At 39.6% G+C, this 27,227-nt stretch overlaps 1 protein-coding gene and 1 long non-coding RNA gene across 2 annotated transcripts in view; one reads left to right on the top strand and one right to left on the bottom strand.

Moving 5' to 3' along the window:
- Positions 1 to 22,160, bottom strand: part of LOC122809793 — a 51,756-nt gene extending 29,596 nt beyond the window's left edge. Inside the window, exon 1 of the long non-coding RNA XR_006365948.1 lies at positions 21,096 to 22,160. This is a non-coding gene — a long non-coding RNA (uncharacterized LOC122809793). The remainder of the gene's footprint in view (positions 1 to 21,095) is intronic.
- LOC122809792 (carbonic anhydrase 5B, mitochondrial-like) overlaps positions 1 to 27,227 on the top strand; it is a 293,296-nt gene that overhangs the window by 90,072 nt on the left and 175,997 nt on the right. Inside the window, exons 3-4 of the mRNA XM_044081533.1 lie at positions 6,134 to 6,252; positions 22,999 to 23,094. Of these exons, the coding sequence (XP_043937468.1) occupies positions 6,134 to 6,252; positions 22,999 to 23,094 (215 nt within the window). The remainder of the gene's footprint in view (positions 1 to 6,133; positions 6,253 to 22,998; positions 23,095 to 27,227) is intronic.

The following is a 27,227-nucleotide window of genomic DNA, read 5'->3' as shown; positions in this document are numbered from 1 at the left end:
ACCAAAAGGGCAATTATCTATCCCAGCAGAGTGCTGCCCCCCTGACATCTCAGATGCTCAGGTAAGAGCTGCCCTCTCCAAAGCAAAAAACACAGCATCAATGGGACCAGACGGTGTCCCAGGCTGCGTCCTACATGAACTCCAAGAAGAGCTAAACCCAAACCTAAAACTACTGTTCAATCTCAGCCTTACTACAGGATATGTACCCAAAGAGTGGCGTACAGCAACAGTGGTCCCTCTCCACAAAGGTGGTGCCTCAATAGATCCTGGAAACTATCGCCCCATAAGCCTGACTAGCTTGGTCTGCAAAGCTATGGAAAGGATCATCATGGACCTCATAAATAAAGATATTGGGGACCTACAGACACTGGATCCTACCCAGTTCGGCTTTGTTAAGGGCAGATCCTGCCAATTAAACCTGGACGATTTGTTTGAAACAGTCACCAAGGCCATTGACGAGGGGAAGGTGGTCCACACAGCCTACCTGGACCTCGCAAAAGCCTTCGATACAATACCCCACTCGGGCATTATAGATAAGCTCAACAGCTTAAATATAAACCTCTATGTCACTAGATGGGTTGCAAACTGGCTCAAGAACAGAACCCACATGGTTAGAATTGCTGGAGCCATGTCAGACTCCAAACCAGTTACAAGTGGCATCCCACAAGGCTCAGTCCTGGGACCTCTCTTGTTCGGTATATATTTCTCGGAGGTACAGGCCAACACGGAAGGACTGTGGCTGACCAAGTTCGCAGATGACTGCAAACTGGGTGCCATAATAGACTCTCCAACCGACACAAGCATCCTCCGAAAGGGCCTCAAAGAAACAGACAACTGGTGCCAGAGCCATGGCCTAAAGCTAAATGCCAAAAAAGTTTATAGTCATCCCCTTTGGCAAAAACAAAGTGCCCACAAATTACCACATAGGTGTTAATCCATTAAGTACAGAAGTAGTAATTAGGGACCTGGGGACCCAAGTTGATAGCAGTCTCTCATTTGACAACCACGTGGCCAAAGTGGTTATAAAAACATTTTATATAGCCCACCTAATCATGAAGGGATTCACATCTAGATCAGGGGAGGTCATCGTGCCTCTTTACTCATCCCTCATCAGGCCCATAATTGAGTACAATGCCCCTTTTGGGATGTACCTTACCAGACACCTGCAGCAACTGGAAAGACCCCAAAAGTACCTCACCAAGAGGATCAAAGGGCTCAAACAGATGCCATATGCTGCTCGGTTAAAGAAACTCCAGCTCTACTCAGTGGCATACCACCTGCTCAGAGGCGATCTGTGCCTGACGTATAAAGCCATGTCCAACCCGGAATTAATAGACATGCTGCACCTCAGAAAATCCAAATCCCATCGAGCTACGCGCTTGAGAGACTTGAACCTCAGCACTGAAATAAATAGGACATGCTGGAGGGACAGATTCATAACCCAGAGGCTCCCTTCACTCTGGAATAAAATCCCAGTCCAGGTTAGGCAGAGTCCCTCATTGCCTCTCTTCAAGAGGAATCTTGAGTGGATGGGAGATTGTAGGTTTACCCCAGGTATCACTTCTGTGTCACTGTTAGACAGAGGCACAATATACTAACCTCGAAAAAGGGCATAGCAAAATTAATTTAAAATGGGTGGCGAAAGCCAAACACACTCTGGCTGGGCCTATAAAAGCCCTAGGGCAGATAGCCTAGTATGAACCTATGAACCTATATCTACATTCTCTTCACTTCCGTTTGGCTTATCTACACCATCAACAAAAAGAAATCACAACTGGTGCCCAGCCAAAAGATTGTAGTCCTGGGAGCAAGCTTGAACACAGCTTCCCAGATGGCATTCCTCACTCCAGAAAAACAGGTTTATTTGACAAACTACTTCAAACTAATGGCCACCAAAACCCAGCTGTCTGCAAGTACTGCAAGCCCCAAGGTTCATGGCTTCATGCATTCTACTAATTCCATATGCAAAACTGCATATGAGGAAACTTCAGTGGTACTTAAAAAGACTCTGGTGTCAACATTCTCAGGACCTGGAAACCCTGATTCCTATCATTCCTTTTCTAAGGGCAGAGTTCCTTTAGTGGGTAGAGGGATGCAATCACAACAAGGGACTTCCTTTCACTTAACCCCTCTCCACCTAAACCCTGACAACAGATGCATCAGACCATGCATGGGGGCTCACATGGCAGGCAAATGGAGCCCAGGACAAATTTCCCTGCATATCAGTCAAAAGAAATGTTAGCTGTACAGAATGCTCTGACAGCCTTCAAATACCTTATCCTTCCAGGACAACTCCTGATAAAGACAGACAACACCACAGTTATGTGGTACATAAACAAGCCGAGAGGAAATCATTCCTACCCACTTTGCAGGTTAGCCATGGCCCTGTGGAACACAGCCTTGAGGAACCAAGTGCACCTGCAAGCTCAGTTCCTGCCAGGCAAACAAAATTCACTGTCAGATGACTTAAGCAGAAATCTACTGGACCCACACAAGTGGAAACTGGAACCAAACTCATTCAAACTTCTAATCCACAGGTGGAGGGACACCAGAGGTGGACCTCTTTGCCTCCCCCAAAACCATTAATTGCGCAAATGTTGCACCAGAAATCCTCACAGCAAAGCATGGAAAGTAGATGCCCTATCCTTTACAAGGAAAAACCTCTCTATTTATGCCTTTCCCCCTCTGCCCCTCCTCTCAAAAGTATTACTCAATATCAAACAGGACAGACCAAGGACAATTCTTATTGCCCCAGACTGGCCACGCCAGCACTGGTACCCACTCCTACGCAGTCTGACAGCAGTGCCACCCTGGCACCTACATCAGACCTCCTCCCTGCTGTCCCAGCAGGAGGGACAGATTTTGCATCCACAGCTGCAAACCCTGAACCTTGCAGCCTGGCTTATCCCCCTATTACACCAGCAGCAACCCTCAGCAAACAAGGTGCTGGACGTCATCCTGGAGGCCAGAAGGCCTAGTACTAGGAAATCCTGTTCAGAAAAGATATTGTTCTTGGAGCCAGTCTCAAGTAAAGGACACAGCTGTGCCCACCTTACCTCAAATCCTAGACTACCTAGCAGAGCTGCTCCACAAAAGCCTATCCTTCTCATCAATTAAGATTCATGCCTCTGCCATCTAAGCTCATTACAATACTAAGCCACCTCTCTTTTCTCACCCTCTCAAACAGTTCCTGAGAGGAGCTAACAATTTAAGGCACCCATGTAGAGCACCCACCCCTGCCTGGGACCATCTTCATACTAGATAAGCTCACACTTCCCCCTTTTGAGCCTGCTGCTGCAACAGAATTAAAATTCCTCTCTTGGAAAACAGCCTTACTTCTAGCCATCACTTCAGCAAGAAGAGTGTCCAAGTTACAGGCACTAATGGCTGTGGAGCCCTTCATTATTTTCCATGCTGACAGGGTTTCCCTTAGGATTAACCCATCTTTTATGCCCAAGGTGATATCCAGTGTGGCTTTAAACCAATCTATCCATTTACCACCCTTTTTCCCTAATCCTCAAAATAAAGGGGAAAGGATCCTGCACTCCTTGGGTGTGCACATACAGCTCAGGTTCTACCTTGACAGAACTACACCTTTCAGAAAATCTGACCAGCTGCTGGTCAGCTTTGCTACAGGGGCAGAGGGCAACGCCATTTCAAAGCAAACCATTTCCAAATGGATAGCACACTGCATCCATTTCTGCTACAAACACCATGGAAAACCTATCCCACAGGAGATCAGAACTCATTCCACTAGGGCCAAGTCAACCTCTATAGCATTTCTCAGGGGAGTCTCTACCAGGGACATCCTGGAAGCTGCAACCTGGAGTTCTGTACACACCTTCACTAATTATTACCACTTACCTATCTTTTCTAAATCCAGAGCAGGATTTGTCACAGCAGTCTTACAAGGCCTAGTAGCCAGCCCTAATACTTCTTGACTGCCTCCATCCTTCCTCAGCTTTGGGAATCAACCCAAGTGTGATGACTGCAACAGTGAAACATGAAGAACATAGTACAGTTATGTACACTTGCCATAAATGTAAATGTTAGAGTGTATTCACTGTTGCAGTCCTGATTACCCTCCCTCCAGACCCCTGACTTTTCTATACTTTCTCCCTATCCTCTTTTTGGCCATATCTTATGGCAATGGTATTTACTTTTTACTGGAGGTGTTCAACGCCATGTAATTACTTCCTATTTTGGTGGCTCCTGACATCTGGGGCAAGAAAAACTGATGTAATGGCGTTGGCATGTTTTATACCCCTGATGACCTGACGTCATGGAAGAGGCGACAGCATCTGATGCAGAAATTCCAGGACTCTGGTATTCGGGTCGACTCTGGGCTACCTGCAGGCAGATAACCCAAGTGTGATGACTGCAACAGTGAATACACTTGAACATCTACATTTATGCTAAGTGTACACAACTGTACTTTCCACTGCCTGCCACTTAACTAGAAACATCCCCATTTTCTGTAGAAAGTTGGTCCAATCCATTTGCTGTATGCACTCACACCATGGGGTGGTACCTTTTTTAGGTTATTACTTAAGAAACAGAAAACATAACCATCTGTAACATCAAAACATATCAGTGTTGGCTGTTTATGGCCTCCTCTAGTTGTATTATTTATCCTTATCTGACACTCCAGACAAGTCCGTGAGTGTACAACAACTTTGTATTTGTTTGTACATCTTTATGCTTCTATTAACAGTGTTCTAATGTGTTCTTGTCTGCATGTAACCATGATTCATTAATGTACATAAATATGTTATGGCTGAAGAAAGGAGCAGGTGATCAAGTATATTGCACTTAAAAAAAATAAATAAGGAAAACTGAATAAAACGTATATAAGTATTGCTATTTGCATGTTTGTAACAGTCATGTTAGGATAATGTAACAGTTAATGCAGCATGATTGCTAAAGCTCATGAAAGAAATCTTGTGCCAATACTGTATATGAATTTCAGTAAGGCCCTTCCTACTATACCTGTTTGGAGACTTATTGTAAAACTTAAGGACATGTAAGTTATAAATTGGAAAGAAGCACTCAGAGGGGAGAGCAGAAGGTAATTGTGGGAGAAGTTCTATTTCAGGAGAGGGCTGTTATTGAGTATCATAGGGGCCATCATCGTTTAATGCTTGTGTCAGATTTTACTTTGTAAATGGATGGTAGTAGTAATTGTTTGATGCAACACTACGGCATTATACTGATGGTTGGAACAAGTGAGAAAAAAGATTTGCGGTGGCTTGTGTGCTGAGCTACTAGAAGGCAGCTAGAGTTAAATGGAATTAATATAAGCCCCATATGGGGGCCATAATTAATGTGTGGACTGAGATGAGAGGGACTTAAATTTGTTTCAAAAGCAATGGCAGTAATTTTGGTGAGCTGGGCACAGCTGAGTTATCAAGTGCACTGCAGAAGGTGGTAGGCAAGGCAAATAGATTTTGTACCTTTTATTCTGAGGCGAGACATTTCTGGATACTGATAAGTGATAATGCTGTTGTAGAGAGCACTGCTTACATTTATCTAGATTATTATGTAGAGTTCTGGATGCTGTTCAACAAGAGAAATATAAAGCTGGTAGGGTGGATCTAGAAAAAGGTGCTGGGGGACATAAATAAGTACAACAGAGGAGGAAAGATGGGGCATGGTGTTAGATTTGCAGGGAATGTTACATTGTATGATTTTCCTGGGAGGGTGGTACAAAGAACTTTCTTCGTGGTTGGTGCAATGTTAACACTACAAGCTTCTAAAGTAAAGTAGGGTAAGTAGTATGAAAGGAAGGGATTTGGGGGTGTGGAAGGGACAGCTGAAGGGTATTAACTGTGTCAGTCAGGCAGAATTGATAAGCTGTTGTCTCCTGCCATTGTATGTTTAATTGTTATTGTACAGTTAGTAACCAGAATACATGTTTAAATATGTAGGTTCATAAGTAAATGCCAGGCAAATCAGTCTTCAGACTATCATATGCCTAGCCAATAACCAGAAAGTGGCAAAAGTTGAGAATCAAACCATGTACCTAGTGTCTGTGTGGTAAACAACTTAACCAGTATGCAACCCCCCCCCCAAAAAAAAAAAAAAAAAAGGTCTGTAAAACATGTTGCAGTGACTTTCATTTTACTTTTTCTAGTGATCAGTGGTGGTCCACTAGAGAACCTCTACAGACTAAAACAATTCCATTTCCACTGGGGACAGCAAAATGAATGGGGTTCAGAGCACACCGTCGACAGCAAATTGTACCCAGCAGAGGTACGTATGTGAATTCTTGGTTCAGGGTAGGTGTATTGCCATCTTTGACCAGTATGTCTGTCTGAAAGTGTCAGTAGCATAATTTGATTGGCATCTTTAGAGAGTTTCATACTGACTGAGTTAAACTGCTTCAGTGTTGAAAGTTAACTGCAGTTTGATTTCTAGACATTTAGCATGCACAAGTTTGAGGTTAAATTTGAGTTGTGTGCAATATAAGATTATGAATTCTTTTCAGCAAACTTGTATTTTTCGGTTAGAAAATAACAGCCATCTGTACTGAACATGCAGTGTATACCATATTATAAATACTCCAGTGTATAGTGTAGCCCTTTATGCCTTAACCTTTAGTTAGGGGCTTTAATAACAGCAAGCAAACAAATTACAATTTAAAATAATTCCTGTACTTCTTTTTACGTAGGTAAAACAAAGAATGTTCACACAGAGAATTTATGAGCATGAATATGCAATAAAGAATAAGAAAATGAATAATGCATTAGCAAAACATGTAAATGAATGTACTAATCATACATTTTATTATATGGTGATAGATCAAGTGGAAATAAAAGATAAGACTCCTTGGAATTTAATTTTGGAAGAAAGAGAACTTATCTGGTAAATAAAATTACAAGCAGATTCTTGGCCAGGTTTAAATGAAAGGAGTGCTATAGGACCAGTTTTAAAACTAAAAGCGTTAACTCGAAATAAAATTAAAGATTAATACAACATTTATTTTAAGAATTTTAAAATAATTTTGAAGGATGCTATGGAGTAATAAGTTAATAAAATTAGTTAAAAATATATTTTTATTATAATATTAAATTTAATTTTAGTTATGGATGAAATGGTTTTTGTATAGTATATACTATTATTGGTTAATTATAGGCACAAATTAAATAATAGGTAAGTGGGGTGTGAAATTGTCTTGTATAGTATAATTATTTGATTTTTTTAAGAGATTGGGTAACGTTTGTGTTTCTATTAATATAATATGCATTTATTTATTATAATCTAATTTTAATATGCATATTAGTATTTAATATAATTAATTCCATTCACTCAGTTCATATCTATTGTATTTATGCATTCCTTGATTTTTGGTTACTTAGAAATTCTATCTTCCATTTATTTACAACTGAGCATGCTCCAATTTGATTTAGAATTTGGCACACTTTTTTGAATTTGGTGAAGGTTATAAAAGGAAGTGATGTCATGGAGTTCATTGTCTGATGAAGTTTTAAAACTTTTAAATGAAAACGCTTACGTATATTTGTGTTTTTTGGCGTTTTTAAAGTTCGTTTTGTGGCTGTACAAGTTTATTTCGTTATTAAATTGGATTTGTTCATCTGGCTGGTGGCTTTTCGTTTACATTGGTTCATTAGCTTTGTTATTCTTCAGTATGTCTAAAATTTAAAATAAAGTAAAAATCGCAAACTATTCCTATTTTGCAAGCTCATTTATTTCGTCTTCAGTTAGCTACTTGCTTTAGATATGCATACACTTACAGGAACACGAACATAGTAGAATGTCAACTGTCATACTAAAGTCAAAGAAAGCAGTGTATGCTTCTGGGGAATCAGATCCTTGCAAGTGGATTAAGCTATCGGCCTTTGTTTGCTAAGCGCTTGTGCCATTGTGTTGAGAGCAACCTCGCAGTTGACAGTTATGTTCCTCAACAGTTGGAGAAAGTAAAACACTTTGGGTCCTTATAGAAGCCAAATATTTTCTTACAAAGAAGAAAAGAACAGAAATGGTCAAATTGGAGCTACTAACTAAACTGATGAAAGTGGGAGCTTGCCTACCCCATGACTGATTGGTTTTGTGATTGGTGCAATGTGGAACAATGATAAAGAGCTGGTGTGGCTGTAACTGCAGGAACAAGCAAATCTCATCCTTTTTAAAAGTTTAGAAATCTAAAAGGTGACATAGTAACTGTCTGCATCAGGACTGCCTGTAAACTTGAGAACTGTCTCAGAAAAGAGGTGGTGATCCCAGTAAAATGATCTTTAATATATTAGTAATGAAGACCGTGTGGCAGTTCTAATCAGTACACTTTGGCTGAACTTTGAGGAGGTCATTTCACCCAGCTTGAAGGCAGTCTGTGTACTGAGCATTGTTTGGCTTTGATTGACCTGGCTGTCATGACATCCTCTCAGTTCTGACGAAGTCCATGGAAGGACAAGAAAGCACTAAACTGGGAATTTTTAAATTTATTTATTTATTTTTGCATATGATGACAGAGGCTACCGCATTCTCTATTAGGATCCATCCATCCATCTGCAACCCCTTTTCCCATTTTGCACATGGGGTTGGGGTGTCACTTCCGCAGTGACAATAATCTTGAGCCATGGTTTACACCACCAGGTGGCTAGTTCATTCTCACCACTCACTTTTGCACACACACTCATGTATGGCCAATTTAGAGTGTCTAGTCCACCTACTGCATACATGTCTTTGGAATATGGGAGGAAACTGGAGCACCCAGAGGAAACCCACATGACCGCAGGGAAGACATGTAGACTCCACACAGAAGGCACCTCAGCCAAGAATTAAACCGGAGAACCTCTAGCTCTGAGGCGACAATGCTAACTGCAGCACCACTGTGGCCACCCTCTGTATTAGGCTATATATGGGTATTTCATATTTTGATGAGTTTCTGTCTGGAGCCATATTTCAGTTTTTTTCTTGGAAGTGCAGTAGAATTACTCTACTAAAAACTGGCTATTTTAAGAAAATTTCAGAGAGCAGCCACTTGAAAACAAAAATTAGTTTCAAAACCACTAGGCCCAGAGGGAAGGTGGTGGCAGCATTCAGCAACATAGAGCCCCTCTTAGCAGGTTAGTTCATTTTTTCTCCTCCCATCTTTGAGATGCAGATACAGCACTTGTCCCCTTCCCTTTCATGGGCAGGGCAAGTAGGAGGCAGATTTCTCTTCAGAGATTTGCAGCAATCCAGAGCCAGGATGGCTTCTTTTTACAGGTTGCCTTAGATATCCATTTGCAGCAAATCCTTGTGGCTTTTCAAGCATTAGAACCAGTTCCAAAATTAGAAAAACAAACCGGGTTTTATTCAGGATTTCTTTTCTTATTCTAGAAAAACAGAAATGGTGGAGACATTTCCTAGATGTGTTGAGTCATCTGAATAAGTTCACAGAGGTTTTGGTATGTTTATCTTCAGATCCTGTTCCTTCTACTGTCACAAGATGCCTTTCTAATAATTTCAGGCATGCAGGCCGTCTCCCTTAATTTTCTTATCTTGACAACTCACAGGAGATTCCAGGGCTTAGGGCTGGGATACTCCCATTTGCAGTTTGCTGCCTTTGCCTTTAACTTTTCTACTGCATCGAGAGTCCTTACAGAATGTCTAGCTCTAGTGTTTACACACATGAAGTATAAAGGAAATTGATATTTACCTTCGGTGACAGCCAAAGTGAAGCAAAATCTCTGGGGGCCTTGTATTGTCACTACAGTAAACTGTATTTCGACTAGGTGTAGTCTTAAACATACACAAGCTAGGGCGTAAGCCTTTTCTGATTTCTAAGGGGTCTATAAAAAACAGACTTGCATTGTTTAGCTAACACAAGACAAGGTTCAGACAACTGAATTTATTCCAGTTAGTGCTCATCAGCTGGCATGTTGCTGATGAAACTGTGGTTTTTGGAATCCTTCATCCTAATAGTACTTCATGCAAGGCTCCACACAAGAAAATCAGGGTTATGCGTGAAATGTATGAATTGTTCTTTATTGTCCTTATTGACAGAATAATTACATTGATGGATACACCAAATCTCCCTGAACATGGGTCTTCCATTCACACCTCATTTATAAGAAGATAACTGTATGTGCCTGTGATTGTTGAGGGCTTCACTTATAACCTGCAGCTACAGGAAGCTTGGCCCCCATATCACAGGAAGAAGTACACAGACATTTTTTCTTATTCTTCTCATTGTAGAAATCCTTTCATTTCTTTTTTTTTTTTTTTTAGCTAGTGGCAGCACAGGTGTTGAGACAAATACTTCAGTGCCATGCATATACAAAGTAGTACATGCTGTTACTATTTTTTCGGTGGCAGTGATTGTGTGAGACCAAGCAACCAGGGCAAATCTAATCATGCAGGTGGTCTGCATCCAGAATCAGTAAAGTGGTGTGAAGTGCATTAAGTATTAGTATACAATAACTGGCCATTAATATTCAAAAACAAGCACGCTGATTGGCCAGCCCAACCAGCATGCCCATTGTAAATCCTAGAATATACCAACGGAAAAAGGTCCAGTCGCCCAGACTTTTTTCCATTGATATAGTCTTTAAATTTTATTTTTGTTTCTTAAAAAACAAAAATAAAATCTGTAGTCCGGACTTCGGACATACCAGAGAGGCAGCATGGACGAAATACAAGGGATATCAGGTACATTATTTAAAACTAAACACACAGACGTGATATCCCTTGTATTTCGTCCATGCTGTCTCTCTCCTACCCTTAAACTGCCCTAAAGTTTTTTTTAATTAAAAAAAAATATTAATAAAACAAAAGAAAAATGGAGCAACAGAGATCTTCTTTTCTCCATTGCTTACTTTCCCGAGCACTGATGTATTCAGCATGTGTGGGAATGCAAGTCCCAAAAGCATGCGCAGTACATCAGATAAGGCTCAAGGAAATGCCCAGCAGTGGAAGGACAGCACATTTCCCTTATACAAAGACATTATTTAAGAAAAGAAAGTATTTTTTTCTTAAGTAATGTCATTGTATAATAGCAATAACCCACGTCTGGGTGTGGGCAATGCTGGATTTACCCACAGTTGTCTTTGTTTGTTCACACGGGCTTTGCCCTCGTGACCAAACCACACAAACCATGGGTAAATCCAGCATTACCCACACCCAGATGTGGGTTATTGCTATAATATACTAACGGAAAAAGGTCCAGTTGCCCAGGCTTTTTCCAATTAGTATATTTCGTATCTTTTTTACTTTTCTTTCTTTTTTTGCACAAAAAAAAGAAAACGGATGACCTGAAACGAACGAGGGAGATGGCGCAGACAAAAATAAGAGGATAATCGGGTACGTTCTGTAAAACTAAAGAAACTTACCCGAATATCCTTTTATTTTGTCTGTACCAGCTCTCCCGAATGTAAAAAAATCTCCCAATTATTTTTTTTATTTTCAGTTAAAAAAAAAAAAAAAAAAAGCAACAGAGATCTTCCTTTATCCATTGCTACCTCTGCACAGCAGTGATGTACTGCGTAAGCATGGGAACACAAGTCCCATATGCATGCACAGTACATCAGAAAAAGCCCCAGGATACCAGAAAAATGCAGAAGGGCAGCACGGAGGCATTATACAAAGACATTATTTAAGAAAAGTAAGAATTTTTTTTCTTAAATAATATCATTGTATAACAGCAATAACCAACTCCATGGTTGTGGTATATTGAAATTTACCCATGGTTGGCTTTATTTAGTCGCCCTCGTGATTAAACCACATCAACTGTTGGTAAATCTTCACTATACCACACCAACATAGTAGTTATTGCTTAAATATCTTTCACAAATGGACACTGGACAAAAAGATGTTTTTTAATATATAATAAATAAGTATGGTTGCATTAAAATCAGTTCCAGAACTAGAAAAACAAATGGGATTTTGTTCAAGATTTTTCTTGTTCTAAAGTGAGAAAAACATTGGAGATGTTTTAAAGACTTGTTGATTTACCTGAATAAGTTCATAAATGTTTTTATCACGCCTGAAAAGCCAGCTTCTGGTGATTGGGTCATCATCCCTAGCAGGGGCAGCAAACACATTCGGAGTACTATGGAACCAGTGTTATTTGTATGTTGCCACACCAACCTCTCTGGTAACCAAAAGTGCTTCTAAAGGTAGAAAGAGGAAAATAAATGTTATTCTAATTGCTCCATTTGTAAAGGAAATGGGTTCATGCTACTAACCTGGGCATAAGTAGCTTATAGCCAAGGCCTCTTCTGCTAATCTAGTGTGGAAGGAAGGTACTCTATCCCAGCTTCAAATCTCCGTCTAACATGAAGGATCGCAAGACATGCAATTTGTAGTGAAGCCTTGTCAGTTTTGCAGGAGGCTAAAGCACCAAGTAGAACATCTCTGCTCTTTAAAAGAACTAGATTTTTGTAGTACCAAAGTAGGCTTATTAAAAAAAGATAGTTTCAATTTCACGTGCTGTAGTATCCTATTTCTTTGGTTATATACTTGCCTTATTTAGCTGTAGAAGTATCTTGTTTCAGTGATATGTGCTTGTTTACCTCCACAGTGGTTGAAACTGTTTTTAAAATGCATCTTTTTTATTGATGATTTGTAGGTTAGTTTCAATTCTGGGCATCTAAAAGTTGTTACCGAGAAGCAACTTGCATCTCTGTTTTGAATCTGTTCATCCGAAAAACCTGATATCTTTGTCTAAGAAGTCTTTTTCTATTTTCCTTCTCCTATAAAATAGGTTTCAGAACTACATACGAGTACCACATAGAAAGAATGTCTTTTAAAAGAACCAAAGAACCCCCTCATTTATGGCCAAGGTGGCTCCTGAATTTACCTTCAGTCAATCCATTCAGCTTTACAAATTTACATTCACACTGTCCATTCAGTTTCCAGTTTGTTTGCATTTTTTTTTTTTATTTTCAGTAGGGGAATAAAGTTGAAGGAATGTTGGACTGCATAAATGTTCAAAGGGCTCAAAGGAATTGTGTCCATAGGAGAAAATCTGTTAGGCAGGCTAGTCAGTTGGTCTATTTATAAAAATTTAGCAGATTCATCCAGTAATCAAACACCCTTTTTAACCTGGCTTGCTTATTGCCTTCTTCTCGTATAAATGCAGGCTACTTCTCTTATCAGGTCAGCAGGTACCACTGCAGCATTACTGAGTCTGTCACACTGCTACGTTTACCCAGCCACACTTTCTCAGCATTTGCATTAGCTGTCCAGTGTAGGACCAGAAAAAGGTTCTGTTTCTGCAGTTTTACAGTGAATTCTACAGACCTATTTACCCTCATGAAGCCCATAACCTGCACTGTTTTGTACTGTTGAAACATGTATGTGAATCTGAGAGCCGTGTTCCTTTTGATATAGATTGTACAGTTGTATAGTAACTGACTACAACAGTAGATATTCAGACAACACGCTGACTGCATCGTAGGTTCCATCTTGTCAGTTGTGAAAATGTTACAGCTAATGGTCATCTGTATGGTGTGCATTGGCCACTTCCTCTTGCTCATTTCTTGAGTGTAGGTACTTAGTGATGTTACTGATGCAGTTTTTTTTTCATAAACTCTTGTTTTATTGTTCATGCTTTCATATTGTAATTTTCACTTCTCTATATGTAATTATAATTGTATAGACAGGCGTTTTTGGTAAATTTTCTGTGGCTCCCACAGCTTACCACAAGATCAATTGATGCAGAATGTCATTCTTACAGTCTTATCTTTTGTACCAAAACCCCTTGAAATTGCTCTTTATAGCCAGACTACCTTCTAATGACCTTGGCTTGAGCATGCAATAGCCTGCGGAAGGGGACATCTGAATGACGAAAAGATCTGGCCAGAATCAGACGTCCACCTTCAGCAGTAAATAATTCCAGCATAAATAATTTTATTTATTTTTTGCTGTATTTTCTGACTGCTTGTATGCCAGTGCATCAGCAGATGACTTTGGTAATGCTTATTCAAACCATGGTATTCATATTCAAACAAGAAGGCGTTTTTTTTTTTTTTTTTTTGCGCTTTAGTCTTCCCATGTATGCCTCAGCAAGAGCTGAAGTGATGGGCATATGGGGGGTTACAGTGTGGAGATCTAGTTTCTTATGTGTATGGTATAGCTCCTCACCAGCCCTGCCTTCATTATAAACATACCACTCCTGTTGGGTCTCGGGTGTCTTCTGGGGATGGATTGGCAAGGGATGGCAACCCCCCCCCCACTCAAGACATGCTTCCTTCTCATCCTTCCAAGGTGAGGTGAGCAAACCACAGCCTATCATCTGTTTCCCTCCACATTTGACTCCTACAGTACCCAGCTCAGCTAACTGAACCATGTGTATCTGAATTATAGTCAGAGCCCCTATAGTCATGGCTCCATCCCTTTATACCACAGAGATGGCTGTTTGAATACGAATCCTGCATCAGTAATACTTTTATGCATGTGCTGTTGCAGTGTATTATTATGAACTTCACTCTCCCCACATAGTGAGGAGTGTATCTCTGTGTATTTACTCAGTTTCCATTTATCCCTAAATTATGACATCATGCTGAATGTCCAGTGCTGTTTTCTATCATGTGGAGATGTAAAGTAGTATAGTTATGGGTGTTTTGAGAATCTGTCCAAGTATTTTTTGGTTTGAGATCTGGTTACACTAATGCTGCATTACGACATTGTCCACCTGAGTGTGGCTGCTTCACAGGCTTTTTACAATTGAATTGCCCTATGGAAATCTCAGAGAACATTTAAAAGGCCAAGTGGAATCAGTTCCCCATCTAGGTTGACATTGATTGTACATTTTCAGGTTTTGGCCCTTTTTTCAGCCATATTTTTGTTTTAGGCTTCAAGTATAACATCGAGGTATGCCTGCTGTATCAGTACACCATGAAATGCTTGATGGCGATACTAGCCCAGCAGAGACCAGTAAAGCATTTGCTGATTGGGATCTTTATTTTTCAGTCTTCACTTTGGGTTCTGAACTTTGGAATCAGCTTGTTGTCTGACCTGAAGTTTGCTGTAGAAGATGTGTACAGTACATGGTAGGCTTCTAAGTTCCAGTCTTGAATACATAGCAGCTTGTCTGCTTTCATAGCTACCAAATCTTTCTTAGGACACATACCCATACCAATTTTTTCAGCACACATCAATTGTTCTGAGTGCTGAAAACAAAGTAGTGTCATTTGTCTCTTCTCAAGATGTGCATCTGACATTATTTTACTGCTGCAAGTTCTGCAGTCATAAGAAAATAGACCAATATATTTCCTTTGATCCTAGTAGGGAACTAAGCATTGTGGCCAAGCCTATAATCTCTGGTTTAATTGTTGACTGTACAGTGTGCCAGCCGAAGGATAACAAGCCCCTAGCTAATGTGGTGATTGAACATTCCAACATGATTAGCCGCTTGCTTAGTGTTTGTTTTAGGGACATGTGCATGGCAGATGATTGTGGGCACATAGTCACGCCTTCTTCCTTTAGGGTTCTTGGGATGTTTTCTGCTTCTTCACAAGTGCACAACACACTGCTGATTAAGCATGGCAGTGTAATATATAGGTTCATAGATTGGTAGTAGGCGGTTGGCCCTAAGGCCTATACAAGCGTAACCATAACAATTCCCTGGATATTTCTTCCCACAATATTTACTTCCCTGGACCCCTGTCTAGCAGGGAGACTGACCGGATCCCCGGGGTGAATTTCCTATCTCCCATCCAGTCATCAGTGTTCCTTTTGAAGAGGGCCAAGGAGGCGCTCTGCTGGACATGTATGGGCAGTCTATTCCAGAGTATGGGGAGTCTCTGGTTCAGGAACCTATCCCTCCAGCATGTTTTGTTCATTTGATGACAAGGTTTAGATCCCTGTAGCGTGTGGCTCTGAGGGATTGGGATTTCTTTAAGTGGAGCATGTTCAACAGCTCAGGGTTTGGCATGGCCTTTTATGTTAAGCAGAGATCGCCATTTGAGTAGACGATATGTGACAAGAGTATAGCTGGAGTTTTTTTTAGACGGTCAGCATAGGGCATCTGCTTTAGGTCTGTGATTCTTCTGTGGCCTTTCCAGCTGCTGCAGATGTCTTGTGAGGTACATAAACAGGGTGTTGTACTCTGTAATGGGTGTAATGAGGGATGGGTACAGTGGGACAATGACCTTTTTTTCTGGATGAAAAGCCCTTCGTGATGGTGTGCCATTTCCTGACTGTTGTGGCAATGTGGTTATCGAAGGTGAGACCACTGCCTACCTGTGTCCCTAAGTCTCTCATCACACTTTCACTGTTTAGTGTACTGCCAACTAACTATGTGGTAATTCATGGGTACATGTTTTTTCCCCAAAGGGGATAACTATACATTTATTGGCATTGAGCTTGAGCCCATGGCTCTGGCACCAATCATCCGTTTCTGTAAGGCCCTTTTGTAGAATATCAACACATGTACCTTCTGTATTCATACTAATTCCATAACTTTGCAAGTGTTATGTATTGCAGTTGTAAGTCCTTATTCAAAAGGGTGTCAGGGATTGGATATTCCGTAGGTGTGCATGACCCTTGTCCCCAGCTTAGGATACTGTGCAAGATCCAAAAGGGCATGGAATCATGAGAGAGCTAATAAAAGATGTAACAAAGTGTTTTTTATCCCACTTCAGAGAGTGCCTTTAAAAGATCAGCTAATAATGGCAAATACTCAAATGTATGTTGAAATGTATTTGTTTACATTTTATTATAAAGTCTCCTTGGTTGCCTGAAATTGTTTCTTTAAATGTTCTCATTGACTGTAGTAGGTACTTTATAATCTTTGTTTAGCACATAAATTGGCCCGTCCCGTGAGACACAAGTTGATTTTCCTGCTGTATGTACTTGTCAATTTATTTGTTATGTCAACAAATCTATTACCACAGTAAAAGTTACATGTGGAATCATTGCATGTTTTGTAGAAGGCAGAAATCTGTGCTTCCTTCCAGGAAGATGTTGAAGATTTCACTACTGGTCCTTGTTTCATTACTTCACCAAGTACAAGTGTTTAGGGAAGATAATGCACTGCAGACTTTCTGCTGACTGACTAGAAGGGTCACTGGCAGCATAATGTAAGAATTTTTAATAATTTGTAAGCATGCCAGAGTTCATTGGAATAGAGTGTAGTACTTGAAAGATAGTCTGCTTAATTGTTTTCATTTAGTCTAAAATCTAGATTGTTTTTCAACTAATCTAATGATTGTTATTTAGGCAACAGCAAAAATTGTTAAAAATGTCATTTTTTTCATGAGTGATGTGTTATATCACGGATTTTACCTCTGATACGTTATCTGCAACCTTTATTTGACTGCAACCTTTATTTGACAGATGTTCAACTAGTCCTTTCTAATGCTTTGCTGGTTATGAAACTGACACAGCATTCCTTAGTGCAATTGAATAAATATGCACTGAAGTTAACTGTGGGATTGTAAGTGGTACTTTGCTTCTTGACTTATTGAAGGCATTTGCTTTTGCCAACCACCAGTTCTTCAAGTTGCCATCAAACTGGACTATTTACCAATTCCACTGAATTCTGCAGCACCTACCTTGAAGGCAGCTTCAAGTTTTTAATATAGAGACTATTGCTCTGCCCCATCTTTTTGACATCTCTGAGTGACACAGGGCTGTGTGCTAACTCCCTTTTCCGTTCTGGTTTTGTGAGTAACATGGAGAGTTTGTAGTGCCACCATGCTAGACATGTATGCTTATGACATGACACTGCTCTAGGTCTTCAGCATACATTTAACTGTTTAAAACTAGTTAGCAAACTCTGTTTACTTAAACATTCTCTAAGGAAAATGTGTGCTGATTGGGTGCATCCTGTTCTCCACCAGCCCCAAGCTTGTTTATTGCATTCATTTTTAACACTCTTTGCCCCCACTTCCTGCTGAGTAACAGCCTCCTACTGGCCAGTCAGCCCATTCATTTCCTGTCACAAGGGTAGGAGTTGATTGGGAGGGGCCATAACTTAGTCATTTGGGGTGTTTTAAGGGTTTTTCTGTTTAACCCTATCATACCTCTCAACTGTCCAGATTTTTGGCTCATATTTTTGGTGTGTTCATAAAATTTGTGGTTTTCTGGCAAATCACTGGGATGATCTGTGGACTGAAGTCACTAAATAATGACATACATTTGAGTTTCATACTTCAAATCCTTCAGAAAAATACATGTGAAAACAAACCCTGTTACTCTAGCAACTTTCTAAGTTTATATAAGAGCAATATTCAAAATATGTCCTTATTTTTGGGCATTTGTCCCCCACCCCCATTTTGTTGGGCTTCGTCCAGATTTCTTGCACTAAGAGGTTGAGCAGTATGAACCGTATGTTTTCCCTGGAGATACGTAGTCTTTTGAGCCAACTGGGGATGGTGTAATGGGTTCTGTGTGATAGTTTTCCCCTTAACTTCACCAATGGGCTTTGCCAGCAAGCAGCCGTGCCCCCTGCTGTCATGCATGGGAAGTGGTTCCCCAGTCTCCACCAGAGAAATTGCATTTCTCTATATATTTCCCCCAAGCACCTGCTTTCCTCCATGTACCCCAGGAGAAGGCAAGTGGGCGACACCTCTTCACTCCTCTTCCTCCCTACTTGGCTTCTTAAGTGCCAGGACCATTAAGTGAACCCTGGTCAGCTGGGTCACAGTAAGGGCTACTTGTACCATGGAGCCAGGCTTTCATACTGCATTCATGGAATATTCACCTGTTCAAGTTGTGAAATCTAATATGTTTGCTTTGGGCCATTGTAGATACTGTAGTTAAGTATGATCTCTTCATCAAGTCTGTCATTACAAAGAATAATAAAAGGCTTGGTACAGTGTCCATTGTTCAATGTTTATTGAAAGACTATACCATTAGAGCTACAGGCCATGTCTTACTGCTTCCAGACTTCTTCTGTGCCTTCCTTGCAGTAGTTAGCATTCCTACAAATCTAGCTTTTAACAGAATCACACTCATTGATGCTGGTATACCTCTCCCCCTGTTCTCCTCTAAAAAGCCTTATGTAAGCTTAGCTGGCTAGAACTTAATGTTCTGAATCTTACTCCACTAACAATGGGTCACAAGGTATTAATACTCCAATAAGTGCCAGTCATGTAAGATAACAGTATGGCATTACCCCCACCATAGACCTCTTGACTCTGGTACTGCAAGAGAAACTCAAACTACAGTATTTACGTATACGTACGAAGTTATATTTAAAATTTGTGTTTATCCTCAAAGCACTTGCTTTGTGAATTTTGATTGTATTTAGCAAGTAGATAGAGTAGGTTTACTGTTGCTTTGCTGCTGTTTGTAAATACTGCTGTCATGAGCCCGTATCTATGTTCATTGCAAAAACATACTGCACCGGTGCGCTTGTTTTTGCTTCGACTGAATACTGTGATGTACCAAAGGTTATAACTGCATCTATTAATATGCAGCTGTCAGATATCCGTGTTCATTTTCATAGTACTCCCTTTATATTAGTATGTATATATTTACTCGGCTTCTGGAAATTTGTATGTATATTGTAGAATTTTGGTTACTAAGTCCTGTAGATTTAACTGTTTTCTACCCTGGGTCCACTGTAAATGGACTCTGCCCATCTGGACCTCCCACTAAGCACAATACGAAACTTAATCCATGAGTTTTCTCCATTAATTCTGGAGACAGTAGCCCTTTATAGAATATTTATATGCTGTTGTCACGTTGAAAAATGTCATAACTGTTTCAGCTAGTCTTTAAACTGGACTTAGTTAGTAGTACCAGAATAACATCGGATTGGTCATGCTAGAACTGTGTTAAAGTGTGACAATGTGTACATTTTCCAAGGTAGAGCATAATGTCATTTGTGTAAATTTTTATGGAAGAGAGTAGTGTACAGGATTAGCTTACTTGAGTTAAGCATGAATCGCCTGCTCAGTCTAGCTACTTTTACACAGGAAGTTAGTATATTTGTTTTTCTAAAGATGTAACATTTTTTAGTGTATGTTGTCTGTGTGGAATCCATCTACAAACTTTTGCAAAAATTGGTATCAATTAGGAAATATATTTGTTTAAGTTTGTTAGTAAGGAGGAGATGTTGCAAAACCTTTGGAATTGATCTATAGTTGCTGTAGCTCATTTAAAATCTATATGCTGCTTGTGGCTATAGGACAATGTAGCTGGCAAAGAGAATAATCTGTAACCAATTGTCACTTTTGGAGTATGATTGCTATCCCTTTACATTTGCCCGAGGTGGGCCTTGAGGCACAGGGTATTTCAGAAGAATATAGTTTAATATTTTTTGATGTTCAGTAACTGGAACTCCACAGTTTACTGTCATATTTCTGAATGCTACAATTCTGAATTTTCGGATAACGAGACCAGAAGATCGTAAATCAAGAATGTTGAGAACCACAGGAGTGAACAATGTCAAATATCGAACCTCCCAACCTGGGTGGACACAGAAACAAATACGGACGTGGGTCCAGAAGGGGTGGGTGGGGGGAGGCCAGCTGTTCACTCCTGTGGCCCTCAACTTTCTCAGTTTATGATCTTCTGGTCTTGTTATTCCCGGATTTGAAATTGGAGGAATCGCAAATATAATAGTAAACCAAACTCCCCTACATCAATAATATGCCAGTCTTTGAGTGTTTGTCATTGGGGGGGGGGAGGGGGGCAGCTGAAACACATTGTGGACAATTTTTCCATCTCATTCACCCTGGAGGCAAGCATGCAGTAACTACCAACTATGTGTTCGCTTACACACGAGTACAAACCTAGAAGCCTATATAAGACACCTGCAGTCTCCATGCTGCCAGAGTTCAGTGTTGCATTCTTTTGGTGGTTTGTGTTAGTATCTTACCTGAACAGTGAAAGATATACCGGCATTAGTCAAACTAGGCTGACCTTTTGGTGTGTTAATGACCCAGCTATTCCCCATATTTTCCTTCACATCACATCTTGTTCAAAACTTATCACACCTCTACCATATAAAAGCTTCTACTCAGAAATAGATTTTTTTACCCACTTTTTATATAAATCTAGCATTTTATTCTTAGACCTCTAATCTACCAAGTTAAATTTCACCTAAAGAAAGAGATTGGTTAACAGCCATTGAAAAAAGTCCACTATATCACCATTGGCCACAGTGTTACATCTATTCAATCATTTTGACTACTGACCTGTCCATAACTTCTCATTTGTTTTCCTTTGGCATCCTGAGGTCCATACTCTTCCACTGTACTGCTCTGAGGCATGTGCTTGGACCGGTCTACTTGCTAAATGCTGCAGTTGTTGCTTGCAAGTGCTCCTGTAACAGGAGAGACAAAACAGTGAGTTCAGCTGCTGCAGACTTGGCCACTCCCTTCTATCTTATTTAGTTGGTTTCTACAGGTATTAAACTGTTAATTGTTCCCAGGTCATCTGGGTGGGGCTTTATTTATTTATTTAGTAGGTTGAAGAAAGATAATGGAACAATAACTGTCTTACTGGTGTGAAATGTAAGGCTTAGAACCTGATAGCTTGTTGTAAAACAGTGTTTGAAGAGGAGTCCTGTACCTTCGCCCAAAATGTTATCCAGTAGCACCTGAAATGTTGTAACTGAAAAGCTAACTCATTTGCCTTTTGAGGCATTTAGTACATCAGACTTCAGTTTTTCAGAAAAAAAAAATCTTTGTTGCAGTGACATTAGGAGAATTTTTAGCTGTAAGCATTATTCTGTAAAGAATTACACAATTGTTCATTGTGAAAGGACATCACAAAGGACAAGTCTCTGGTTCTTGCTTAAGAAAATTTGGTATGTTGCTTTCTTAACCAAAAAAAAAAAAAAGAAAAAGGAAATGAGTTTTGTATTGCAATGATTTACTTACACAGGTTACTTGGATTATACGCTAAAAGAACCAGACCTTATGGAGAAATGGATTTGCTGTTAGAAAACAGTTCAGCTGTTCAGTTACCGTACAGACCTTTTTCTAAGTAGTTGGGTAACTGCATTACCATTTAAGAAGGCTAACTGGCAAGGTTAGGGTTCGGTCTACCATTGACCAGTAAGTGTCACTACTGCTGCCTTCAGAATGTATCTACCTTAAGTAGTTGTGTCTTGAGGCAGCTGCTGTGTAGGCATCATTCATGCATCATGCTGCCCTCCAAAACATGCTATAGACAATCTACCCTTGGCTCTAAGATGAGGACTTTCAAGTGACAACGGTGGGTTTGTGCAGCACTGGGCCATATGCTAGTCATGCTGTCATTATGTGAGTATGCCCATTTCTGCGGTATTGGTCTATATTAAGATGGATTTACTACCGTTATTTGTGTATGTTCATTTACCCAGCACTGGTCCATATAATGGACATACTACCATTGTGCGAGTATGTTCATTTACCCAGCACTGGTTCATGTGATCGACATACTATTCTTATGCAAGTAAAGTAAATATTTCTCATGTAGCTGTAATATATCTGCATACATACACATAAGTACTTAAATTCTACTTTTACTTTTTGTACAGATTAGCATTTATATTTTGTGAAATTCATATCTACAGTATCTGAGACCAGTACGGAATGTTGTCTGTTGTAAATATTTATTAGTTTGCTTCCAGCAATTTAAGTGAGTCATGATACATCAACAAAAAAAAAGTTTTTTTTTTTTGTTAGGCAGCTAGACCACCTGCATCCCCTATATGGGGATAAGCCCAAGACCCCTCCCCCAAATGCGTGTATTTGTATATATATATATATATATATATATATATACATATAAAATGCCAAAGCTGCACAGCAGTACGGAAAGGACAAAGTATTAGAAACTGAAAATGGTTTTCATTAGAACTACTTTGCTGGATTAAACACTGACTGTTTCATTGCCGGGTTCTCATCTCTGCAACTGTCTACAGCAATCTCAATTTGCATTGTGACATGCTAATGTGCATTTAGTAACTGACTTATAGTTTTGTGATTGTAAATGTTTGCGTCATAAATGTGTAATAATAAGTGGATTAAATATGCTGTCACCATTTACTCTGTTTACTTCTCATTACGGTGTTCTGTATTTCCAGTTCTGTTAACTGTCCATATCTTTCAGCTCCATATTGTCCACTGGAATACAGCAAAATACAGAAGCTTTGAGGAGGCTATAATGGGAGAAAATGGCTTAGCAGTGATAGGTGTCTTCATAAAGGTATGTTAAATAAGCCTTTCATTTTTCACAGCTATTTTACAATTCCATGCATATAACAAGTAAATAGTGACGGTGTTTTGTACAGTTTTAGTTGTTAATGATCTATGAAAGGGAGTTATTCTTGGTGTCGTCTTTTTTTGGCAAACACTTCTTTACTTACCTTCTTAGAAACTTGCCTAGATGTTTACCCCATCCGTATACACCCACTGATTCACTGTACCCCTTAACTGGGAGAGGACATCTTCAAACATTTTACTTTATGGATATGTACTCCTTATTGTTTTTGTATCAAATTAAATTATTGTAAAGGGCCCATTCCTGCTTTGATAGCTTATGGTTAATCTCTACTTTCTCCAGAGGTGCACTGCAGTATTGATTAGGTGGCTTTGAAGAAACCCTGGGCATCAGTGGTTGCAGTTATCGGTATTTACTGAGGAATTCTGGGAGATTTTCTATTTATATTATTTGTAGGTGCAGTCTTACAGTAGTACAGTTTTTCAACTCCTGTATATGACAGCAGTGTCCACTCCAAATGACACCATGCTTCACTGAACTGAGAAGTTGCTCAAAGTCAGTCTTTATTGGAACCAATCACAGACCGTGGTATGTTTGTTTCTCTATTTTCCATTTCCCTGAAGTGACAAGGATGTCTTAATCTGGGTTTACAGTTTACCAAGCAATAGTCTTGTGTGAAGACGGGAGTAGTTAATAATTCAGAACATTTATTTCTCAGGTATTTCATCTACAGCTGATGTCATCCTGCCCCCCCCCCCTATTATTTTCCCACTCCCTGTGAATGTCCTTCTATACTTGACAACATACCCTTGATATAAAGGGGCAGATTGCCTCTTCACTTACCATTTTTTCATGCTACCATAGACTTGACTTTTTGCTGCTTGTTTAGAATGTCTACCTGTACCTGAATATGTACCTGACCAGGCATATGCAGCAACTAGAGTGACCTCAGAGGTTCCTTACAAAAAAAAATACAAGCCATAAGAAATACAGTACCAGAAATACAAGATGTAGGGACCTGAACTTTGTCTGTGACGTAAACAGAACATGCTGGGGAGAAAGATACGAGTCCCAGAGACTGCCCCTCCTATTGAACAGGCTTCTCATCGTGTGAAGCTGAGTTTATCTGCTACTCAACTTAGACCAGAAGATGGGGGATAAGAAATTTACACTGGACCTGGCACCCATGTCCCTTATAGATAGAGGTGGCTTATAAATGCTTGGCCCTCAGTGTCCTATTTGGATATAGGACATCATTACTCTTTTGGGAAAACTTGGCTAGGCTTAAAAAGAACCCCCCCCCCCCCCCCGGATGTTAGTCTAGTTGCAATCTGTAAATCAGCTGTTAGCCACCAAGATCTGCCTTTGCTAAAGACAGAAATGCTGTCTCACTGTGCTTGCAGTGATTTTTCTCTTTAGCATTCTTCTGTCGTAAACAGTTGTGTATTGATTTTGAGAAGAAAACAATCCATATTTGTTAACTAAACCAACACTCTCTTGAGAATCAACAGTTTCACAGACCTTATTTGTTACTGTTTCTGCATAACATTCTGTTGAGCCCGTTCCTCTATATTTTCTCTGAATGAAAATCTTGTAATAAAACCAAATGCTAGTATCATTCGTGCTTATATTGTTTTAGATGTTTCTGAGCAGTGTCTGTTATCTTAAAACTGAATTTGCCACATTATGTAAAAATACAGAATTTGTGTCTATTATTGAATGTAGCATAGATGGTTTTATGTGTTATTTTGTGGCAAACTGTGTTTTTCTGTAATTTATTTATTTAAATTTTGGAATTTAATTGAGTGAGGTGAAAAAATAAACTTTTTGTTCCATGTTATGAAAATAAAAAAGTTAAGAGTTTGCCTGTGTACCCATATATAACAGTGAACCTCATTACAGATACTGCCTGGGAATCAGTCATATATGTGTTTCTTGTTTTTTATTTATTTATTTTTTATGGCTGTTGGTAGTTATGAAGGCAGTGCTCAGCACAGTAATTTGTATGCATTGCATATATGGAGATTAAAGCCATGAACACAGGGCAGGCCATGTTTACGAGTTGTGTGTTTACTGCTGCAGAAGTAGGGTAATATGCTGGGAGCACTCCCTGCCCTGCAGTTATGGCAAGATGTGATTTATAAAGCAGGCTGTGGTACATTAGCATAATATGCTAATGCATATTGAGTACTCCCATTGGCTGAGGTACTGCTGCACCACTGTTAAGGATGGGGGCTAAGTATGGTTGTGGCAGCAGTTTAGCCTGCACCACAGGGAGCATCAGAAAGCATAGCATCTTGTTACTTGATAAAAATGTTTTTACAGAATTTTAATACTTTTTTGTGAATGCTGTTGCTTGGCTATGTATGTAATGCTGACCAAGACATCAGCATTAGAGAGGGAAGTAAGGTAGTAATTTTGTGTTTGTAAGGTCCATGATTGCAGTTGTTTGAATAGCGGTGATGGATTGTGTGTGATGTTACACAATTCAGAAAGTGAACTATCAGTAGGGGTGACATTTTCATAGATGCAATAAACATGGGGTCTTCTGCTTACACAGTAGCATATGCCTGCAGAAGGTGAGATCTGATTCGTGTTTATGAATTGCACTGGACTTGATATGTGGGTTTTACCACATATCATCCACAGTTCAGTACATTGTCATGAAGAACGCCCATACTGTAGTTTTCTTAGTGTTTTCTGCTGTTCTGAAAACCACAGTTAGAAATTACAGCACTTATTTTTATTGTTTGTCATACAGAGATGCAGGCCTCTCAGTAAATTGGCTGCATAAGCAGAACTTTATCTGTCTACTGGGAGTACTTTAGTGGCAGAATGTTAAGTAGTTGCAACTTAAAAGCTTCTTTTCCACTGCCATCAGGTGGTACTGATTGTTGTGGAAAGCATTTACAATGTCTGTTCTGTAAGCCATGCATGCTCATTTGGTACTGCGAACTTTTTTTATTTAGCAGAAAATTCAGTAGTCATAGCTACAGTCTGTTTCCTGTATTGTATTTAATGTTGGGGAGGAATTGCTGTAACCATCAGCTGATCAGCCTCTGTTGCCCTGAGCCAAATCTTGCTTTACTTTAACATTTAAGTACAGAAACTAGTATTATTCAACAATCCAGTCTCCCCTTTTGCATACGGATTGTTTTAAATATCAGATGTTCATAAGAAGCTGACAAAAAGCAACTTGGATGGGGGTGTGGAACTGCTTTTGTGGAGGAAACTCACTTTGTGCATTTCTGAGCATTAGAAGCTAGCGGAATTTGGGAACAGTCATTAATTGTGCAGTTCATAGTTCTTTAAACTGCATCAAATGGTCATATCTTCATTTCAGGCAATAGACTTAATGGGATGATTCTTAGGATTCCAGGAAACAGGTTGGGGGTGGGTGCAAGGGGGCTTGCTGCTTCCAAAAAACACTGTTTTTGTGACCTGGACTGGGCTTTGCAGTAGAATGATTTCAACCTTTTGTGGTTGAGATTATATAAATCAATTGGTGCAGTAGAATGATTTCAACCTTTTGTGGTTGAGATTATATAAATCATTTGGTAAAGAGTCAATCTCATTAGGGAGCCATGCCAAATTAATAAGAAAAGCAGCAGTTTATTTATGATTTTATCTTCACAGCCCTTCCATGCTTCATTTGGTTTTAAAAGAAGACAGTCGTATAAGGATAAAAACATACTTGCACTTTCATGAAAGAGCACATCTGCACTGTATCAAAAACTGCTGGAAGATGTATTATAAATCAAGTATTCACTTTTTTATGTAAAATCATTTTCCTTGTCTTAAGTAAGCAAGTGTTTAGGCTCAGATGTATACCAAAGCTAATTACATAAATGCTTAGAAGACTAAAGGTAGCAACTTTCAGTATTTACCAAAATAAAAGTTGGTGACATTTGATCTCCAAAACTGCATATCGAAAAACTGAGTCTATGTTAGCACATCGAAAGTTTAATGATTCGAATCACTAAAGGTTGACCTTTAATGATCGAACCATTAAAATTTCAAATGTTCAGAAAAAAATAAATAAAAAAAAAAAGAAAATCTAAAGGGTGTAAGCAGGGGGGCAAGCCCACTGTACCCCCTGCTACTTAAATATACTAACT

This window comes from Protopterus annectens, chromosome 8.part0 (genome assembly GCF_019279795.1).
Source record: "Protopterus annectens isolate FY-2018-M chromosome 8.part0, PAN1.0, whole genome shotgun sequence".
Lineage (NCBI taxonomy): Eukaryota > Metazoa > Chordata > Ceratodontiformes > Protopteridae > Protopterus > Protopterus annectens.
This window is presented reverse-complemented; position numbering and strand designations above follow the sequence as displayed.